The 20,888-nt window shown below is 36.3% G+C and overlaps 2 protein-coding genes across 2 annotated transcripts; one reads left to right on the top strand and one right to left on the bottom strand.

Annotated features, from left to right (window-relative positions):
- Window positions 1-1,717: 1,717 nt before the first annotated feature.
- LOC113226467 lies at window positions 1,718-4,077 on the top strand. Its single transcript, XM_026459096.1, has 3 exons — window positions 1,718-1,830; window positions 1,919-2,146; window positions 3,786-4,077. Exons 2-3 carry the CDS (start codon window positions 1,933-1,935, stop codon window positions 3,938-3,940), a joined length of 369 nt encoding a protein of 122 aa, XP_026314881.1. The 5' UTR covers window positions 1,718-1,830; window positions 1,919-1,932; the 3' UTR covers window positions 3,941-4,077.
- A 1,599-nt stretch (window positions 4,078-5,676) lies between these two features.
- Window positions 5,677-18,835, bottom strand: LOC113226466 (protein salvador homolog 1). Its single transcript, XM_026459095.1, has 10 exons — window positions 18,701-18,835; window positions 18,395-18,563; window positions 18,236-18,314; window positions 17,809-17,919; window positions 15,484-15,616; window positions 14,970-15,080; window positions 13,073-13,250; window positions 12,548-12,684; window positions 12,059-12,191; window positions 5,677-5,943 (listed from the first exon to the last, which is right to left on the bottom strand). The coding sequence occupies exons 1-10, from the start codon at window positions 18,783-18,785 to the stop codon at window positions 5,877-5,879; spliced, it is 1,203 nt and encodes a 400-aa protein (XP_026314880.1). The 5' UTR covers window positions 18,786-18,835; the 3' UTR covers window positions 5,677-5,876.
- Window positions 18,836-20,888: the final 2,053 nt, after the last annotated feature.

The raw sequence follows: 20,888 nt of genomic DNA on the forward strand, positions 1-20,888 counted from the left end.
CGCCGGTATGTATAAAAGGACGTGCAATGCGTACTCGTGGTGACGGCAAATCTCCCATCAGCTGTGCTTGTTTCTGTGCACTGATACGTATGCATATAGTACATTGACGCAGTACCTTCTTTACAGCCCGACTCCCGCTTATAATCCAACACTTGTTCCGGACATGCGCTAGGGTAAGTTTAACACCACCGTGCAATGTAGTTTGGTGCGCTTTCTGCAATAAGTAATTCCGTGAATCTTGCATGATATGGAATTATAATCGGCTGCATTGTATCCATGTCGAGATTTGGTCTCTGTAATCTTCCTTTCATTCGCAGAATGCCCTCTGTATCCAAAAAGGAATTCAAATTTGCAATGCAACTTTTCCAAGAGACATGCCCTTTGTCTCTTATGTTTTCAATTTCTTTTGAGAACATCTCCGGTCGCACTGATTTAATTATGATCTTCGTAGCATTTCCAATTTCCATCGCTGTTACAAAGGACGCGTTTGTAAGTCCATTGTTATCCGATCGACCGCGTGCGTTTGTTATGAAATGCGACACCCAACATATGACGCGCACCGCCCGAGACAGTGAACTGCATTTATTTATAAGTTCACTTATAAGGGGTGAAGTTTTAATTTGTACCGTGCAGATATGTTTCTTCACTTTAATTTCAACCTCTGGTGGTTCATATATGTATTGAGATGGCTATAGGCTTTCAATAAGCGGCGGCGGTCCCTCCCACCAGAGACGGTGGCACTTCAGCTGGGTCGATGTCAGTCCACGCGTGGCACAGTCAGCGGGATTCAGGTCTGATTTGACGTAACTCCAACATGTTGGCGGCATAATTTTCTTAATCTCGTTTACTCAATTTGCAACGTATGTATGTAACGTATTTGCAAGTAAAAGGATTATTCTCATCGCCCAATCCTCAGTTTCAGAATCCTTATCGAGTTCTTAGGTTTTCGCGATTGTTACACATAGGAAATGAAACTATTTTTCCGGATTTAAATCGCGTATATTTGTTTTTTCAAACAAACCGACGTTTCGGTTGTCAACCGTGACCATGGGACCTGTAAAGGGCCCGAAACGTCGGTTTGTTTGAAAAAACAAATATACGCGATTTAAATCCGGAAAAATAGTTTCATTTCAGAATCCTTATCATTTTCCGGTCTATCCATATCATCGACACAATTTAAAATATTTACATTTTTCAAACAAGTTGTATGTGGTCAGTCAATGGTCAGTTTAAGTTACTAAATCTAAAAAACGACAAACAACCTTGTCATCTCACATCACAATCACAATTATAGAATAAGTATAAGTTCTAAAGGTTTTAGTTTTAAGGCTGATTCATGGTATATCGTGCCGGGGCCAGGCCGTGCTCAGGTCGTGCGCTAGCCGTGGTTTTTATATGAACTTTGTGTTTCCAATACTTCGTCATCAAGAGCTATTGCAATAGCTGGCAACTCAAGACGTGAAAATTGCATTGTTATTAATGCAATTTTCAACGACCTTATCAGTTTATCACTCAACAGAAAAATGGAAAATAACAAAAAAATTCCCGCCGACCGAGTGGCCGCCCACGGTGGAAACAACACGACCCGGTGACGGCCCGGACCACAAATTAGAAAGATATAATTTCTGGACCGGCGCGGCGGCATCGGCACGGTGGTGTAACGTGGATCAGCCTTTAGACCGTCTTGTACCCAAAGCTCAATAAAAAAATTAATATGTCAATGTCAAATTTTCTAACCTCGAATTCTCAGATTTATTTTGGTTATGTAAAATCGAAATATTCACAAAAATCTACTTAGAAGCATATTTTATGTTGGATCCCTGTTACAATGTACATACAATAACTATATTTATTTATTCTACTTGTCAAGAACTTACAAGTACTCAACTTCAGCAAAATTTCATATAAAATATTTCAGTTTTAGAAATCAAAATGATTTACAAGTGGTGGCACGTTTTCGTTCGAAAGAGGACGAAGCCGATTTCTGCGGACAAGGCTGTTATGTGGAAAACGCGGCTCAGCTTGCTCTACGGTTTCCTTGCTTGGAACGCCTTTGGTTTAGTGTTGTATAGTGCTTATAAAGGCAAAGGTGACTGGGCTCATTACTACGGTCTTAAAACAGACGAGGAACATTCTGTATCGCCAGGTAATCTTACTTATATTTTGTAACATGTATTTAAACAAGTGACTCAAAAGATAGATGTGGAGCTCAGTGAACCTGAATGGTGCACACATACAATATTTTTATAAAGGGTCTTCCAATAAGAGGGTTCATTGTGATATGTAACAAAACGAGTATTTTTAAGCTCAATCATCGGACGTTCCATTAATTGTAAAAAGGAGGGTATGCCATTCAAAATGGAAAACAATATCAGTCAAATGACCGCCACTGCTGCAATTGCAGGACCTTATCCTTTTTAGGAAATTTTCCATGACCAATTCGCATATTTGTGACTGTATGCCCTCGATAACTGCACGAATTCCATCTTTGAGATCTTTAATCGATTTTGGGCCATTGGCATAGACCTTACCTTTCACATAGCCCCAAAGAAAAAAGTCCAAATGTGTTAAATCACAAGATCTCGGTGGCCAATTGCGATTGCCCTTCAAGAAATCACTTGGTCAGGAAATTTTTCACACAAAACAGTGATGGTATCATTACTTGTGTGAACTTCAACTTCAACTTTTGTGTCTATGGCTCCGTCGTTTTGCGTGACGACTTTGCCAATGTCAGGGTTGCAAGACATGTGGAGCAGTGGTGAGATAGATTGCCGGTTATTAAAATACTTCGGTGGTCACTTTTTTGAAAATGAGGCTGGAGCAATGTGGAATGAAGTTGGTTCTACTTGAAAGATAAGGTCTATGCCAATGGCCCACAATCGATTCAAGACCTCAAAGATGGAATTCATGAAGTTATCGAGGACACACAGCTGCAAAAGTGCAAATTGGTTATATAAAATTTGATGAAAAGAATATGATCCTGCAAGCGCAGTCGTGGCGGCCATTTGACTGATATTGTTTTCCATTATTAATGGCTTACCCTCCTCTTTGTAAATAACTAAACATCCGATGTTTTTTCTTAAAAATACTCTTTTTTTTTACATACTTATCAAAATGAAACCTCTTATTGGAAGACCCTATATTATAGCCATAGAAAGCGGGACTATTTCTATGTGAATAAATAAATATTATTTACTAACATTTTTTTGTGAAATGAAATAACTACACTAGTTTTTGTTATGATTATGAATACAACGATTAAATACACAGAAAAACTTTAATCGACCAGTGAGACTTGAACCCACGTCTATACTGCACCGAGACGGTCTTAAAGACAATTTTGCAAAACTTTACTAGACAATTAGTCAGAATATTGTACAGTATGTTTTTTTATATTTTTACGTGATTTAGTATTATTAATTTCTTAAGTATGGTGAGAATGCAAATCGTCAGACTGTATTTGAGCAAGAAGTTTAAAAAGTTTTTACACAAAAAAGTCAATAAAACCCAACTATGTAAAAATGCATATACGAGGTTTTCACTCCAAGGCGACGGTATGTTGCACTGATCCCAAAGTAATTAAAGCACTTGTGTTAAGGAAATCTGAAATGATGACTGTACCACAAACACCCTTGAATTCATCAAGACATTAGTAAAGCTGGTAAACTGAGAAAAAGCTGAACACTGGAAATGTATAGTTTATTTGATTTCATTTCAATTAATGGGATTATTAACCCAAAAAACTATTATTTTATGTTCCAGATTTCTTTTTTTTTTCTTTTCAGCTCATTCCTGGGCTAACACTTTAGGAATAAAGAATGCTAAAGTATACAGGATATCCGGGTTCAAAAAAGTAGATGAATATGACATTATAGATGGTGAAAAAAGTGAAGTAGTACCTGAAAAGAAATTTGAAGAAAGTGAGATGATAACTGAATAGCTATAAATCTCATCATTGGTCAATATTGTTCAAGCCACATGAAAGTACCTTTACACATGGTGATTTTTAACTTTTCAGGTGTTTAATGGCTTGTGTAGCAAATTGCTGTAACTATACATTTGTCTACTGGAGCACATTGTATGTTAATAATAGGGGTTAAAGTATGAATTGCCGATTTGTACTGAAAATCTAAATTGTTTCTTTTTTAAATTTTTAACAAATTTATTTAATCAAAATAGTTGCCATTATTATCTATACATTGCTGCCATCTAATGGGAAGGTTATTAATGCCTTTGCGATAGAACTCCGACGATCTAGACTGCACAAACTGTGTGAAAGCATTTTGTACTGCCTCCTGGGAAGAAAACTTCTTGTCACGTAGATAATTGTCCAAATCACGAAAAAAATGGTAGTCCGTTGGAGCAAGGTCTGGTGAATACGGAGGATGACGAATGGTTTCTAACTGCAGTTCCTGAAGGGTCAAAATGGTTTCTCGTGCTGTGTGAGGTCTCGCGTTGTCGTGGAGCAATAATGGTGAAGATCGATTCATGAGTCGGGGCTGTTTTACTGCTAGTTTTGTCAACATGGTTCGGAGTTCGGCACAATAGACATCTGCCGTTATTGCTTGACCAGATCGGAGAAAACTATAGTGAATAACACCATGCTGAGACCACCAAACAGTTACCATTACCTTTTTATTGGTAAGTTTTGCTTTAGGACACTGTTGTGGCATTTGACCTGGGGTCAGCCATTGCATTTTTCTTTTCCGGTTATCATAAAGAATCCACTTTTCATCACATGTTACAATTCGATCCAATATTCCTTCATTTCTGTACCGGTTCAACAAGGCAACACAAGTTTCAACACGCGTTTCTTTCTGCAGATCAGTCAAATCATGAGGCACCCATTTTTCGTATTTTTTTATTTTATTGATTTGACGCAAGCGAGTCAATATTGTGGGTAAGGTAACGTTAAACCATGCCGCTAATTCCTGGGTAGTTTGACTAGGATCGGCTTCCACTATCTCTCTTAATTCATCGTTATTCACCTGTGTGGGCGGTCTTCCTCGTGCCTCGTTCTTTAAGTCGAAATTTCCATCACGAAAGCGTTTAAACCAAAATCGCACGGTGCGTTCATTAGTAGACCCCTCTCCAAACGCAGCATTTTGATATTGCGGGCTGTTTCTGCCGCGTTAGTTCCGCGTCGGAACTCGTATTCAAAAATCACTCGAATTTTCGCAGTATCCATCTTTCTTGTCTAAATTGAATAACAAAAACAATTGAAAGTCGATATTCAAATGTTTCAAATTTAAAAAAAAAATCACAGAAACCATTTGAAAAAAGTTTCATTCGAAAACCTCAAACCATGAAGATTCTATGAAAATTCAAAGAACCTATTGCAATAAAACGGCAATTTCATACTTTAACCCCTAATACTTACATACATAACTGAAAACATTAATAGTGTACACATAAATAATAGTAAAAAGGAATGTGTAAAGGCCTTTAATCAGCATCATTTGTGGTATGCAAGAACGAGGTAATAGTAAATGTCCCTTTGTTCGTGGCCACTATACAGGACACAATTCTGTAAATAAAAATATCATTTGTAAAATACAAGCATTTTATTTTGCTTATTTATAAGGCACTTATATGATCCATATTTTTTTTTGTAACTATGAGCTAGCATCAATTTTTTTTTAAATACTTATACAAAATTATAATATGTATCAAACAAATCACATTTGTCAGTCTACCAAACCACAAGGGTGTATTGTCATTTAAGTGGAAAAGAAACTATACCTATATATTTCATTTTTCAGCAAACTGTTCTAAATAAGGAAAATAAGACAGTTTTAGAAAAGTATAATCTATCTACAAACAGCTCCACTTTTCCCTAATTAAAATCACAGCTCAATTAGGCAAACTAGTAAAGTTTAATAATTGGTGTGCTGGCAAGACTTTGCATGCCGCCTTCTCTCCAGCTCTTGCAATAGCGCTGATCTGAAATAAAATGAAAGCAGAAAACAATTATTGAATATATATTTTTTTTATGATGTAAAGTGACAAACAAAGTGCACCTGAAATGCTGGTTATGCTAAAAAAAAAACTAGGTTTACTTAATTTTCTTTTTAGGTCTTAAAGCCCTATCACCAGGAAGGGGTGAACTCTAGACGCGCACATCAGCGGGTAGCATAGCCGATCCATCTACCGCCTCATGTGCTTTTTTTGCTGTTTCCTGCTGTCCCGCTGTCTCTATCTGTTCTTCCCTCTCCGCCTCCTCTGATGCATCTTGGCACTCGCTCCTCAATTCTTCTTCCTCAATAAGTTAAGTTCAAGTCGGGCTGTGTGGTCGGGAATAAGATGACCCTAGTTTTGATACTTGGTTCGCTTGTAAATTTACTTTTAAAGATATTGTATATTTCCTAATGTAAGTTTCCCATCTAAAGGTGATGGAGATGATGAATTCGATGGTTGTCTATGACGTGTGTTGTCTTGACGTCAGTTTGAGATAAAAATCAGTTCCAAAAATTCATGTGTTTGTTGCATATTCTATATATATTCCCTATCTATATATATATATACAGGGTGTAACAGAAAGGTGTGGTCATATTTGAAGGTCGGATTCAGCTAATGGTATGAAACTAGTTAGCAAAGTTGTTTTAGTACACACTACGTTATTTATGGAAATTTCGCCATGAACAGTTTCGATCAGCTGATGTCATTTAACGAAAATAAATAGTCACATCACATCTCTATTGAGTATCATAATACAACCAAATTACGTAACTTGAAAAAATTGTGAAATTCAGGCATGTTATTGTAAATGATAAAGTACTTAATGCCATATTCTTATTACTATGTTATAATTTACTAAATTTATTATTATTTTATTCATGTAATATGCGTGTGAACATTTAATGAAAAATAAATATTATCGATTACTTTGCCAAAATACACTACTTCATAATAAAACTATTATTTAAAACTTAGTACATAATAACGTAATATGGTTTCGTTAACTTCATATCTTCAAACATACAAAATACACAAATTTCCATTTAATATCCATTAATAAAACTAATGTCCTCTAAAAAACACATATTTAAAGTTATCTCTGTTTCTTTTTACCATACGCATTCATCTATTGTATTTTAATGAATGAAATTTGTCTCTTTCTATCCGTCGGTACTGTTCTAACGCATGGCGGCGTCGGTATGTTTCTTCTAACGCATGACGCAATATGACGCAATTATCCGACTAATACTTCGCACCCTTACAATGAAAGCGACCCAAATCAAAAAATTAAAAAATGAGTTTATACCGTAAAACCATCTTAAAAAAATATTTTGTTACATTAGTCACACTGTGGTGAAGATGAAATTGTGCAATTAAAGCTCGAATAGCACTGATTCATAAAGGTCCCTTTCATTTTGTTCTTTCAGTTTAAAAATTCTACTCCCGCGTCGAGATATTAACGCCGCATTTATTGTTGAATCTGCATTTGCAAAGACAACACGCTGCCACTGACGGATTAGCATTTGAGCCATTTTCGTTCCGAAAATCATATTCAACAATCACTAGTAGCAGTAGAGCTCCTTGTGAGTTCGTCCAGGGTAGTACTGCCACTTTACCGTGTTACAGTTTTGAAGGGTAAGGGTGCTGGTGAAATTACAGGCACATGGGACTTGTCCACTATGTCTCAGAGAGATGGACGCCGTAGCAGTAACCTTCGAGCGGCAGTGCTACTGTTATGGACATGCGTGATGCTTTCCACCGGGTACACGACTTGTTCGACCCGTCGCTTAATATTTAAAAAAAAATATATTTTTTTATTAACTTACTTTTTAAAGGGACTGACTTTTTTGTTTCGTGGACTTTCTTCTTTTTTAATTGTGAAATAGGGATCACAAAACAATATCAAGGGTTATGACATCTTGCTTAGCTGATGAACATTAAAAAGACTTAATTCTTAGTACGTTAAATGATAACAAAAAATCGTTAAAAAAAGACCTATAGGCGACTAGTTTTTGTAAATTATGTTTTTAAATTGTTGAACATTAAAATGATCAGAAACAATTTTCAGTTGTAAAGTTCCATTTTTCCTCATTATTTTCAAAGACTAATAAGGCCATCACCTTTAGTACTTCAAGAGTAATAAATAAAATAATATGAAAATGTCACAACTTGAATCTTATTTTGCGTATTCCCAAAAAGTTGAAATTTTGTATTGGGACACTTTCATCGTAAAGGTGCAACCTGAAGGTCGGCAAACGTCAAGAAATTAGTTTTGATCGTTGACCACGAATTAATTATTATAATTTTCATCACGTGCTTGGAAATGAAAATATCGTGAGAAAACTTGGATTTCGGAGATAATTGCCGAAATCTTCAAAGATGCGAAAATGTCAAGTCTCCAACTAGTACTTACTATGCAAGTGTAGTGGACTAAACCTTATGCAAAAAATAGTACTTTACTAACTTACATACGTCTATTGCTGAGCACACGTTTCTAACAACAGGTTTACGCTTAATTTGACTTATCTACACACGACAACTTTCTGTGTATGGGTTTATTACATGGTGAAATTAAAAATAATTAACATCCGTTGAACCTATTAAGGTTCTTACTTCCTAATAATATCTACTCATCTAAAGAAATATTTTAGAATAGTTTAAATTAGCAATAGTGTAAAACCATAAAAAATCTTACCTAAATAAACAAAGTATCAAGATTAGTCGCCTTGCGTACGCGATACGTAATCGTAGCGAAGTTGCAAGCCTTTGGCGGCAACTTTAGCGGCAAAAATATCACCTTTGATTTTCGCCGCCAGCATTTGATTTTATACATCGTGATGTGGAGTAGTGGTTAATGTTAGACTCGTTTCGGAGGTCGTGGATTCGATTCTCATAGTTGACTGGCTCTATGGTGTAGTTGTTAGAGCGTTAGGTTTTCTTTTTGAATGTCATAGATTTGATTCCCATAGTCGACTGCCTCCATAGTCTAGTGGTTAGAGCGTTAGGCTTTCTTTTCGGAAGTCGTGGATTTGATTCCCATAGTCGACTGCCTCTATGGTGTAGTGGTTAGAGTGTTAGGCTTTCGTTTCGGCGGTCGTGGATTTGATTCCCATAGTCGACTGCCTCCATGGTGTAGTGGTTAGTGTTAGGCTTTGTTTTCGGAGGTCGTGGATTTGATTCCTATAGTCGATTGCCTCCATGGTGTAGTGGTTAGAGTGTTAGGCTTTCGTTTCGGAGGTCGTGGATTTGATTCCTATAGTCGACTGCCTCCATGGTGTAGTGGTTAGTGTGTTAGGCTTTCGTTTCGGACGTCGTGGGTTTCCGATGGGTGACTGCCTCCTTAGTGCAGTATATCCGTAATCACCCAGTCAGTTCTTGCGTTGTGTGGAAGTGGTACGGGTGAACAAAGGCGTATGCAGTGCAACGTTGAAGGTCGTAGATACGTAGGGTATAGGTATTCGTTTAATGTGTATGTAATGATGTAATTTGTATCATGAGAAGGGTCTTATTTTAAAAGGATGGTAATAATTTTAATTTCATCCTGTATGTACATTATGAAAACGTTACCCTATATTCCAAAATTTGCGTTTCAGTCGGCGTCCTTTGATGTGCCGCCGCCGCTGAGGCAGAGGCACTATTTTTTTATTTTTTGTAACAGTCTGTAATTGCCGTTTGCGTTGTGAGGACTAAATAGGCGTCATCGTTTTGTTTGTGTCTCGTTTTTGTGTTTATTTAAACTATGTCACGCTTAAGCAATAGTGATTACTATGAGATGATGTTGTGCGTAGGCGCAGCCAATGGGAGCTTACGCCAGCCTCGCCAAATTTATTGGGCAAAGTTTGTTGATGGCGTCCCAGAAAATCGACGTCGACCATTTCCTACTCTGAAATGCTTCAGGAAGATGGTTATGAGACTTCATAATAGTGGATCGTTCCGTGGTTCCAGTTCTGAAGGCCGGCCGAGTTCACGAGACCCAGAATTCGAGGCAGATGTTTTGGAACATTTTCTCGGCAATCCAAAGACAAGTACTCGTCGTGCTGCGGCAGCCTTTGGTGGTGTGAACCATATGAGTGTGTGGCGTGTGCTACGGGATGATGGCCAGCACCCATACCATTTTCAAAGAACGCAGGAGCTGTTACAAGCGGACTATGATCCACGTTCCGTTACGTTTACGACCGCGACCAGATTGGGAGGTCTCCCGACTTCGCTTCGTCGGTACTGTGGACAGACGAGGCGTCATTTACGCGTGCGGGCATTATCAATATGCATAATGAACATTTTTGGACTCATTTGAATCCCCGCGTATCAAGGGAATCAAATTTTTAACACCAGTGGCGGATTAACGTGTGGTCTGGTATAATAGGTTGTGCCGTCATCGGTCCAGTGTTTTTGCCGGCAAGTCTGAATGGGGCCAATTATTTAAGATTCCTAACAGAAGACTTGGATGACGTTCTGATGGCCCTGCCAGTGACACAATACGTGAGACTCGTGATGGAACACAGGATGACTTTCCAGCACGATGGACCACCCGCACATTTTGCTCGAAATGTACGTTCCCATCTGAACGACCGTTTCCCGCAGTGGATTGGGCGGGGAGGTCCTGTACCCTGGCCAGCGCGGTCCCCAGACTTGACACCGCTCGATTTTTTTTATGGGATCATATAAAAAATATTGTTTATGCGGAGTCCTGTGAAAGCGCAGAAGAAATGAGGCAGCGGATCGAAATGGCATTTAGTCAAATCACTCGGCAGATGCTTCAAAGAGTAGAGCAGTCTCTGTACCGACACACGGACATATGCATATTGCATGGAGGTCGGCATTTTGAACCTTACCTGTAAATGTGTGAAATGTGCCAGCAGTGCGTGCAGTGATTGTGCTTATTATTCAAAATTATCGTAAACAAGTCAATATTTCGTACATTGTACAATTACAATTCGTAGGAAATTCATTAAAACGTGTATGAATTGAACAGTAGGTAAGTACCAATTAAAAAAGTATCCACTATTGTAAAATTGTCGTAAATAAATGTATTAATACTAAACTATGTAAAATGTGTATACGATGAAGGCGTGCGTAACTACGGGCTTAATAAGTAAATAAATATTCTTTAAATTGTATGTAAATAAATACGTACGCGTACCTAGGTATAGCATAAAATAATATTGTAAGAAATGATTCGATTTTTCTAGGTATTTAAAGATTTTGTTACTTAATATTAACGTATTATCAACATATTCAAATCATGTTTTTACAATGGTTTCAATTGTAGTCAGCTGTTCTTTCGCCCCGCCTTGCGGCCGCCCAGGTTTCATGAATGAATTTGTGAAGTCGTAGTAACGTAACTAGCAATAGAGTTGTGACGCAGTGGTTGTTTCGGACAATCACTATTTATACAAACATAATTAAACTTATATCAACATTAAAAGTCACTTATTTTTATTTGATATTTTGCACACAGGGTCTAAATCAAGTGTACATTTGGGTCCTTTAATATGACCACACCTTTCTGTTACACCCGGTATAACTATCAGGTGACCCTGTTTTAAAAGCCGGGAGGCTCAACTCCCACTGGCGCAGAGTCGAAGCGTCGAGACTCGTCATGTTTTTCGCCTATAGTATATTCATCTCTATTTTCCCATAATTAAGGTACAAATTTGTGTTATGCTAATATGGAAACGGGCGTCGACGCTTTGATGCAGTCGAGCGGCTTCGCGCGTCACTTGAGCGCAGTGAAGCGTCTGACGCCGACCACACTGTGATCCGGGCGCATTAAAGTGTGCATTGTCGCCAGGCGTTGTAGTTGAAAAACAGGACGCGACGCGACGCTTCGACTCTGCGCCAGCAGTGTGAGTTGAGCCATAGGCTGATTATAGAGCAACACTCACATGGCGCATCAATGTAGGGTTACGTTCTATCGTGTCGAATTGTAAAATTATTTGAGGATTTTAAATTTTCTTTACTTTTTTGAGCCTTTGTAATCATTTTTCATCCTACCTAGGTAATGAGGTTGTTATGCTTTTGTTTTGCATTTTTCTTGGAAATGTTTTTATGGACAATTATTTTTGAGCTATATAGATTGTTATACATAAAAAATGTTAACCTGTACTGTTCATATTTCATGACGATCAACTGCAGCTCCTGTTTGTAAAGGCGTGTTAGCATGTCCGAGTAACAGTCCAGCTCACTCAGACGGAACATGTTCCATCGTAACTTGTGATCCAACTCTTGGTCAGCTGCAAAAGAAAATCATATCTATGTGTTGCAATATGCAGCTTTCAAACCGTAAATTGTAAACAATGAAAGCAAAGTATATTTAAAGCGGATAAAAATAAGCCACTGAATTGAATATTGGACTAGAATAAAATAAAAGTAACAATGTTATGTAACCATTTGTGAGACTTCAAGCATTCTGGTTGTAAGTGGAATAGAACCATACCCACTAAATTTCTTTTCTCATTATGCAGATATTACGAATCAATCGAATAAAAGATCTGATAAAATGTCTTTGTGTTAAAAAAATATTTAGTTTTCAATCCATTATTCCAATCAGTAGAATATCAAAAAGTACACAATTTAGGAATTAAATTACCCTTAGAATAAACAATGAGCCAGTGTGGTATCTCCTCAAGCAAATAAGGTGGGACGAGAGTAGGAACATAAGGGCTGACTAAATAGCATCCACCCACTAGACAAGGGTGTGCATAAGTTGTCTGATGAGTGATTTCGCTGTAACAGAAAATTTAACCAGTTTAGCTTGGCCAAGATACAAGTGGCGTGTTTATGGTACAAGGGAGTCTATATCGCACCCTTAGTAATATAAGGGCACAATCCAAAAAAAGTAGATTTTTGGGAAATTTGGGAATTGATAGGGACTTAAATAATAAATGGGATCAAACTTATATAGCTCCATATTTCTGTTATATTTTTTGTACTATATGGCCACAAATCTGCCAAATTTCATATTTATAACTTAAATAATAAGCATATTATTTGAAGAAAGATTTCCCAAAAATCTACTTTTTTTGGATTGTGCCCTTATATTACTAAGGGTGCGATATATGCACGCATGATGGAAATTTAATACGAACTGGGAATGAATATTGACAAAACTAACTTGAAATAATAAACGCCATGATGCGGCGTTGAGATTCTCTGCCACGGCTGTGGTACACTCTCGAGCGGATGCGTCCAATGGGTTGTCTGCGTATTGTGATCCATGTAGTATCGGCGCCCGCGCAGGGTGCGATCCATGGACCAGCCGGGCGGTAGAGGAAGATCACATTCCTCTGAAGCTAAATAGTCAAAACACAAAATAATACATGTGATTCGGTTTATTGGTTTAAATAATGACAAGTAGCTAGTTGTAAAACAGTACACACACGCACTGTGAATACTATACTGCTCTGTGTTATCGTAAATATTAATATGCAATGCAACAAAAAGTATTTTATTTTATTCCCTCATTCAGTCAGAACATATAAAAAAATCTATTTCTATTTTTCTTCATGTAGAGTGCCTTCAAATTAGACGCTTGCCTTCTTGCCACTTACACCCGCGCGTCTGTAGCGCTTCGGTAATTTTTATTTCACTAATTCGCACCCTGCATGGAAGAATGGCATAAGTGGAGTTACGACAAACATGTTTATTGCTCCATTGATATAGAAAAATATAACCCACATCCTCTATTTTTGTAACTCTATATACAATTTTAGTCGTTAGAATTACAAGAATTGGTGAGAATGTAGGGTATGGGTGAATTTCACTTTCCGAATTTCAATGGCACTTTTTGGAGTGATTTTTGTAAAACCCTTTTTCTTTTGGTTTTAAGATCTTAATCGTACGAATAAGTTCAAACAATGTCAATAATTATTAAATCACTTTAAATAATTATTAATTTAAGTGAAATACAACAAAATACTGTATTTTAGGTCACATGAATGAGATTGCAGGAATGCAAATGATTTTCTCATAAACATAAATGAGAAAGACGGCACAGTAATGAGAAATTATTATTACAACACACATTTTATATTTTACAAAAGAACATTTAAAATCACCACCACATTCATGGACATCATCATCATCAGCACCAGCATCATCATCATCACCATCTAATTATTATATTTAAAGTAAATATTTGGCTTAAGGCAACTATTTGACTTAAAAGTAGACAAGAATGACAGCGACAAGAATGATATTGAGATAAATTTTTAGTTGTGAGGGTTGTAAAATATGTTGAACCGTTATAAAAGTGCGTGGATTTTAAAGTTCCCTTTGATGTACAATAAAGTTTATAAGACTATTACTTAATACTTATTTAGATAGATTGCTTTACATGAATGAGAACGATTTAGTCACTTGCGCTGAAATTGATATTTATGTAGATTTTTTTCTAAAATGAAGATACACAGTTTACTTCACTGTGTACACTCCAATCCGCCAGGAGCCCCTTCTCACGTGTGCGAAGGGTGAAGGTGATGCGATAGGAACTTTTGTTATTACGAGGCTTTTAGTTGAATTGACACTAATGATAAGAAAAACTGAAACAAATTTTGCATTGCCTAGAAAACACATTTCTTTATAATAAATGGGAAAGTTACGGTATGTATTCGACGTGAAAGTTATTAGAGTTTATCCTCAATTTATTTATTACTGTGGCGTAATAAAGTATTCTTTTTATGTGTAACGCAGACTAAGTAAACAAGCAATCTTATTAAATAAATAATGCTTAGCATTAATGTAAAAATATAAAGTTATTGAAAGGGACACATTTTTGAGGTTATCTGAAAACGACTTATATATTTCTGTATCTAATGGAGCAATAAACATTTTTGACGTAACTCCACTTATGCCATTCTTCCATGAGGGGTGCAAATTGTGACAGCAAGCGGCGCGCGCGTCACAAAATTAGTAGGGGCGCGGCTGCAGTGCCACAGTGTTCACACTGCAGCGCTTTTATAAGCGTCTAATTCGAAGGCGCCCACACTCTTAGATCTGTTTTTTCTGTATACCTTGGCTGGTTGAAATTATACTGCTTCCATGACTCTTTGAAGAATAAGGCAGTACTGACGTGTTTACGTAGTTAGAGTACATTGGAGATGACCGACTGCTACTTGGGTATGCTGTAACAAAGGATATATTAATTATTGTACCATTTATAGAACTCATATTATTATTGAACTTATTAGCTCTAATGACATTCTTCGCATTGTGGCTGGTAGGGTTGACTGCCCGATCATGCTCCATTCATGAGACTGCAATCGCCTTTAATTTGAGGACTATGTTTTTTATTTTTTTGTTTTCATATTGGCAGATTGTGACGGGACTCCATACATAATTTTGTGTAACTTTGATAAAATTATGGACTGTATCTGTCTGAAATAAATTGATTTTGATTTGATTATTATATCCACAATAGTTGTTCAGAATTGTTATTGACATTGTAATAAATATTTTATAAAACATTCAAGTCAATCTTTCACAATACCCAAAACAGTAAAACCGTCCAAAAGGAAAAGTACTCACAGTCACTGCAAGTATGCAGCCTGAGAGAATGTGGGGATGGAGGATGCAATCTTGGAGTGAGGCTCAAGTTGGAAGACAATCTTGGCATGCTCGACTCCCTGGATCCATACTGCTGTTGTTTTTGTTGTTGTACCTGTAAGTATTTGAGAATTCTAGGTACTACAATTGACGTATAATACATAAAAGAGAATTGAAATATATACTGATCTCTGCTTATATTTCAACAAATTAGGACAAATTTGCTGATGTATTCTCAGTAATTCCTATGAAAGCCAAATTATTGGTTGGTTGTATTAGACAGTTTATTAATGTAAAGAAACAAAAGATGTTAAACTAAAATACTAACTACCTTTTGGTGTACTATATTAATAATAATAATAATGAATTTCCTTTAATTGGTAATCATTATATTGAAAAGAAAATTTATTTCCATTATGTGTAATTGGTCGAACAATACAATTTGGAATTAACTGGAAAATCCCACATCCTTTCTTGCATATTTTTTATTATTTCTTATATACATGTCGCACTGTTAATACAATAGTGTATTAACTCAAAAAGAGGAGTTTTTCAGACTCGATGAAAAACGAATTACTCACTTCCCACAAAAAAATCATTAAAATTTATGTTATAGTTTATTATAGACACTTAATTTTTCAAATATATTTAAAAATAAAATGGAACAACACTATTGTAATCGCAGTGCAATGTATGGATATCTAATGCATACCTGTCAATTTTAGCGACCGTACCTTGTCATTCATTTCATTCATTAATTATAACATAAAATGGTCACTAAAGATAAAGATAGATAAAGATAAATTTATTTCCACATAACTTAATCTAAATATAAGTAAAAAACTAACCTAACTATAACTTCATATACTTATTTTACATTTAAAATATCATCATATTTAAGCCTATTTTTTATGACACGTGATAATGGTTACAAACATCCATTACCTTACTAACTGCCAGATTTGAATTACAACTCATGTTGTAGCACCCATGTGTGATTTGATGACTGGCCACTGAATTTTGTATGTTTACCTTAGTTAAATTATACATATATAAATATAACTTGCTGACAGGTGCACGCGACTTCGTCTGCGTAGAATAAATACTTTTGAGTAGCCTACTGTACTACTTACTTGAGAAATTATCGTTTCTCCAAACAAAATATCATACCCTATTTCATGCCCTCAAAAATTTATTATTGTGAGAAAAAGTAGCCTATGTCCTTCTTCTGGCCCATCTATCTCTGTATCAAAATTAATCAAACATGGTTCAGTGGTTTACGTGTGAAAACGTAATGAGAGTTACTTTGTTTATAATATTATAAGTTTGGATTGATAGATAATAAATATATAATAGATAACAACATAATATAGTCAATCATCAAGCTATACACTTTTATTCCAATTTTGCCTCCAGTGCAATGGAACAAGATCTGTCAATATGTAGCTGCCGTCTGTCCAATTTGAAAATCCTGTATTTTTTTTTTTTATTAAAACAACCACTATTTTAAAGGAGCATGTAATAGAAATATGAATAATAGAAATAAAAAATATAATTGTTTGGTTTTTTTTAAATACTTGACCAATAAATAAGTTATGATGTCTCAAAGTTTTTCGAGAAATTGTGAATAACAATGACACCCAAGATGTAATAGATGTTGTTGCCATAGCAACGTGGGCGGAGTCAGCGCGCGAGTTTATGGATTCGATTCCCAGTAGGATAGGTTATTTGCTGTCGTTGTTCCTGGTCTGCCGCACCACATCCATTTAAAATTTGTCGCACACTACATTTCAGACTCTGAATTCATAACGGCCAGTTTGGCTGTGGTTGAAAAGGTGTTGGTTTACCATTAAAGGTGTGCTTAGTTGAAGAACCCTTGGCTCCACCACGCCCTGAGCTTGTTGACAGGAGATGCATACAGTCTTCAAGCTTCGTGAAGACTACCCACTTTAATAACACACAAATCACACATAACACTCCCAATGAGAATAGATGTGTACACCGTTTGCAACTCTCAAATATACTAGCGTGTGGCGGCACCGACGTCGCGCAGACACGCTGACGTCAGAAACGCCGGCGCTAATCGCTCGAGTTTTATTTACTATTTTGTGGATACCATGCATTAGAAATTACTGGGAAATGTTAACAATTTAAAACTGCAAAAAATTTTATAAAACTTCATTTCACTAATGTGTTTTATTACTGAATCTTATGCACTGGAAAAAAAATGGAGTGATATTTTATCACCTATATATTTAAAATTTGTACAATATAGAATACAGTAGCCTTTATAGATTTTATTATTACCTGTTGCTGATTCTGATAAATAGGATCTTCTTGTTGCTGTTGTCTGTAATATCTGTAGCTTGTCTGTCTGCTGAACGAATCATCTATGTCATTCAGTGTTGATTGGGAAGCCTACAACATAAAACATTTTCACTCATCTATTTCTGCTGTTGAGCAGTAATGTGACCATTACTGTGTTCCAGTTTTAAAAGTTAAGGGTGCTGGTGAAATTACAGGCACATAAGACTTGTCAATTTATATCTCAGGGTGACAGCCACAGGGAAAGTACCTCTCAGGTCTTTGCGATTTAAAGCTGTTATGGAGAGGCTTGTCCCTTACTACCAGGCCCACAACTTGCTAGTTTGCTTGACATCAAATAAAAAAGAAATAAAACAATTTCATGTCAATTAGCAGATACCACACATAACTTTAATATAGATGCATTTACCAAATTAGAATCCAGCAGGTACTGTGAGTTAAAGTTACTCGAAGTACTCGGTGTGTCGCTAGTAGAGAGACTTGCGAATCTACAACAAAACACTATCGAGAAATGCAAGTAAACAAGCTTGTTGGACAATTATGGTAGCTAATTAGTGATGTCATGTACCTGTGCGCTAAATTGGGTACTGACTCACTGGGCGTATACTTCCCGGCGTGCCCGCTCATCGTCTGTGACTTCCCGAACTTATTTTCATGACTCTGAGAGGCAACGTCACTCGCACCAAATGGATGGCTTTTCGACCTTCTATTATGACCCGTAGTCCACACATTTATTACTGAAATAAACACTGTTCGTTGAATTACCCGTGCACAAGCTCAAAGCTAAAATTTATGCATGAAAGAAACAAAAAACCATTGTTTTCAGGAATAAATGTTCACAACAAAGTATTGGAAACGGTTCCATCAAACTTACTAGGAAGATCCGGGGGCGTGTCTTTTTTAATATATTTACCAACAACACCTTCATTGATGGCTTTTTGCCCTTTTCTTGATATCATGTTTAAAAAATTAAACAAAAATTCTTCTTCTTTTAAATGTTATGGCCCCATCGAAATAATCAATGATTTTGCCAATGTCAAGGAAAAATAACTATGTACGGTAGTTTAGTATTATTATAAAAATTAAACAAAAAAAATGGCGATTTCGCCAATGTCCTGTGAAATTATGAAAATAAAATAACACAGCGACTTCTGGAAGTCAATCAACCATGACGCATGAGGAGTTTTTTATCTGCACTTCGCGGTGTGCGTTTGTGCCACTGCAATCTTCTACGGAAAAAAAATTAATAAACTACCGTAAAAATACATGTATTTTATAATCAAAACATTTCCAAGACATCAATGGAAAAAAAAATCAAACTATATTGTTGAGTCGTGGAAAAGTTACCATTTTGAAAATGTTATATTTTATTTAAAAAATTATATCCACATTTGACAGTTGACACCTGTCAAAAGTTTAAGACACTGAATGGAACAGGATGGAAATAATAGTCTCATACTCAAGTCCTGACTTGAGCATTGAGGGTAGTATTCCAAAACTCTACTCTTGATGGCAGGGACTTGAGTATGATTTCGAGTGCTTTAAACCATACTCAAGTACAGATTTGAGCATTGAGTTCTGGAATACGACCCTGAGAGTCGTATTCCAGAACTCTACTCAATGTTCAAATCAGGAATTAAGTATGATTCAAAGCAACTAGAAATCACACACACACAAGTCCTTGCCATTAGGGTCGTATTTCCAGTGATTGAAATCATACTCAAGTCTGCTAAAATCCTGACTTGAGCATTGAGTAGAGTTCTGGAGTACGACCCTGAATGCTCAAGTCAGGACTTGAGTATGAGACTATTGTTTCCATCCTGTTCCATTCGGTGTCTTAAATTTTTGACAGGTGTCAACTGTCAAATGACTCGAGTCTTGACCCTCTAGCTCGGGCCAAGAAGCCTCGAGACTCGTGAATAATGACTAACTTTCCGCACTTGTATCAAAAATTAGTATTATACCGCTATACGCGGATAGGCTCCAAAGCAAAGAATCAAATATGAGAAGACCTGCATGTGGAAAATTATTATTACTATTATCATTTAGCCAAAGTATATTTCCAGCAAGATTAAAATATTCTATAGTAAAACCATTATTTAAGAAAGGTAACTTAAGGAATATGACCAACTATAGACCAGTTACACTTGTCCCAATTAGAAAAGGTTATGCTTGAAAGGCTCAATAGTTTTCTCACTAAATATAATGTAATAACAGAGACGCAAAATGAATTCTTAAAAAATAAAACTACCAGTCTAGCCAATTTTAAATTACAAACATCTGTGATGAAAAGTATCCACAAAAAGATCCCTGTAGCAGTCCTATTCTTTGATATGAGTAAGGCTTTTGACTGTGTTCGTCATAAACGACTACTAAATAAATTACATAGTCAAGGCATAAGGGGAAAGGTCAATGACTGGTTCCGAAGGTATTTGGAAAATAGATTTCAATGTACGGAAATTACTAAACTCCAGAATAATCGAAAGATTAAATGCTGGTCAGAGTTTAAGAGAATTAACTCAAAATGTTAAATTTTGAAGAAAGAAATAAATAGAGTAATAGAAAGGACGGCAATATGTATGAGTGATAGCAATCTAAAAATTTACTTAGAAAAAACCAAAGTTATGCAATTTATGTCGCAAAGAAGAAATCCACTGCAATTAAAAATAGAACATAGAGGTACAAGAATGGAAGAAGTAGAGTGTATGAAATTCTTAGGCCTTACAATGGATAAACACTATCACTGGAAAGCTCACGTGGAGTCTATATGCGTAAGATTAAATAGATTTGTATATGCACTACGGTGACTAACAGAGGTGGCAACAGTTGAAATGGCATTGAGTGCTTACCATGGATATGTAGCTTCTATCCTACAATATAGTTTGCTATTGTGTGGAAACTGTAGCAATATAGACAATGTACTTAAAATTTTAAAAAAATGTATAAGGTCAATATGCAAAGCTAACTATAGAGAGTCATGCAGACCTCTATTCAAAAAGTTGAATATCCTCCCACTCCCATGCATTTATATAAAGCAGATAGCCACATTTGTAAGACAGTAC

Source organism: Hyposmocoma kahamanoa, unplaced genomic scaffold, assembly GCF_003589595.1.
Source record: "Hyposmocoma kahamanoa isolate Upper Pololo Valley unplaced genomic scaffold, ASM358959v1 192, whole genome shotgun sequence".
Taxonomy (NCBI): domain Eukaryota; kingdom Metazoa; phylum Arthropoda; class Insecta; order Lepidoptera; family Cosmopterigidae; genus Hyposmocoma; species Hyposmocoma kahamanoa.

Coding starts and splice junctions, on each gene's coding strand:
- LOC113226467 (XM_026459096.1), top strand. CDS start 1,933: ATGATTTACAAGTGGTGGCACGTTTTCGTTCGAAAGAGGACGAAGCCG. Junction 2,147..3,785: donor GGAACATTCTGTATCGCCAG/GTAATCTTACTT, acceptor TTTTCTTTTCAG/CTCATTCCTGGGCTAACACT.
- LOC113226466 (XM_026459095.1), bottom strand. CDS start 18,785: ATGATATCAAGAAAAGGGCAAAAAGCCATCAATGAAGGTGTTGTTGGT. Junction 18,564..18,700: donor CACGCCCCCGGATCTTCCTA/GTAAGTTTGATG, acceptor TGTTTATTTCAG/TAATAAATGTGTGGACTACG. Junction 18,315..18,394: donor GTACCCAATTTAGCGCACAG/GTACATGACATC, acceptor GTTTTGTTGTAG/ATTCGCAAGTCTCTCTACTA.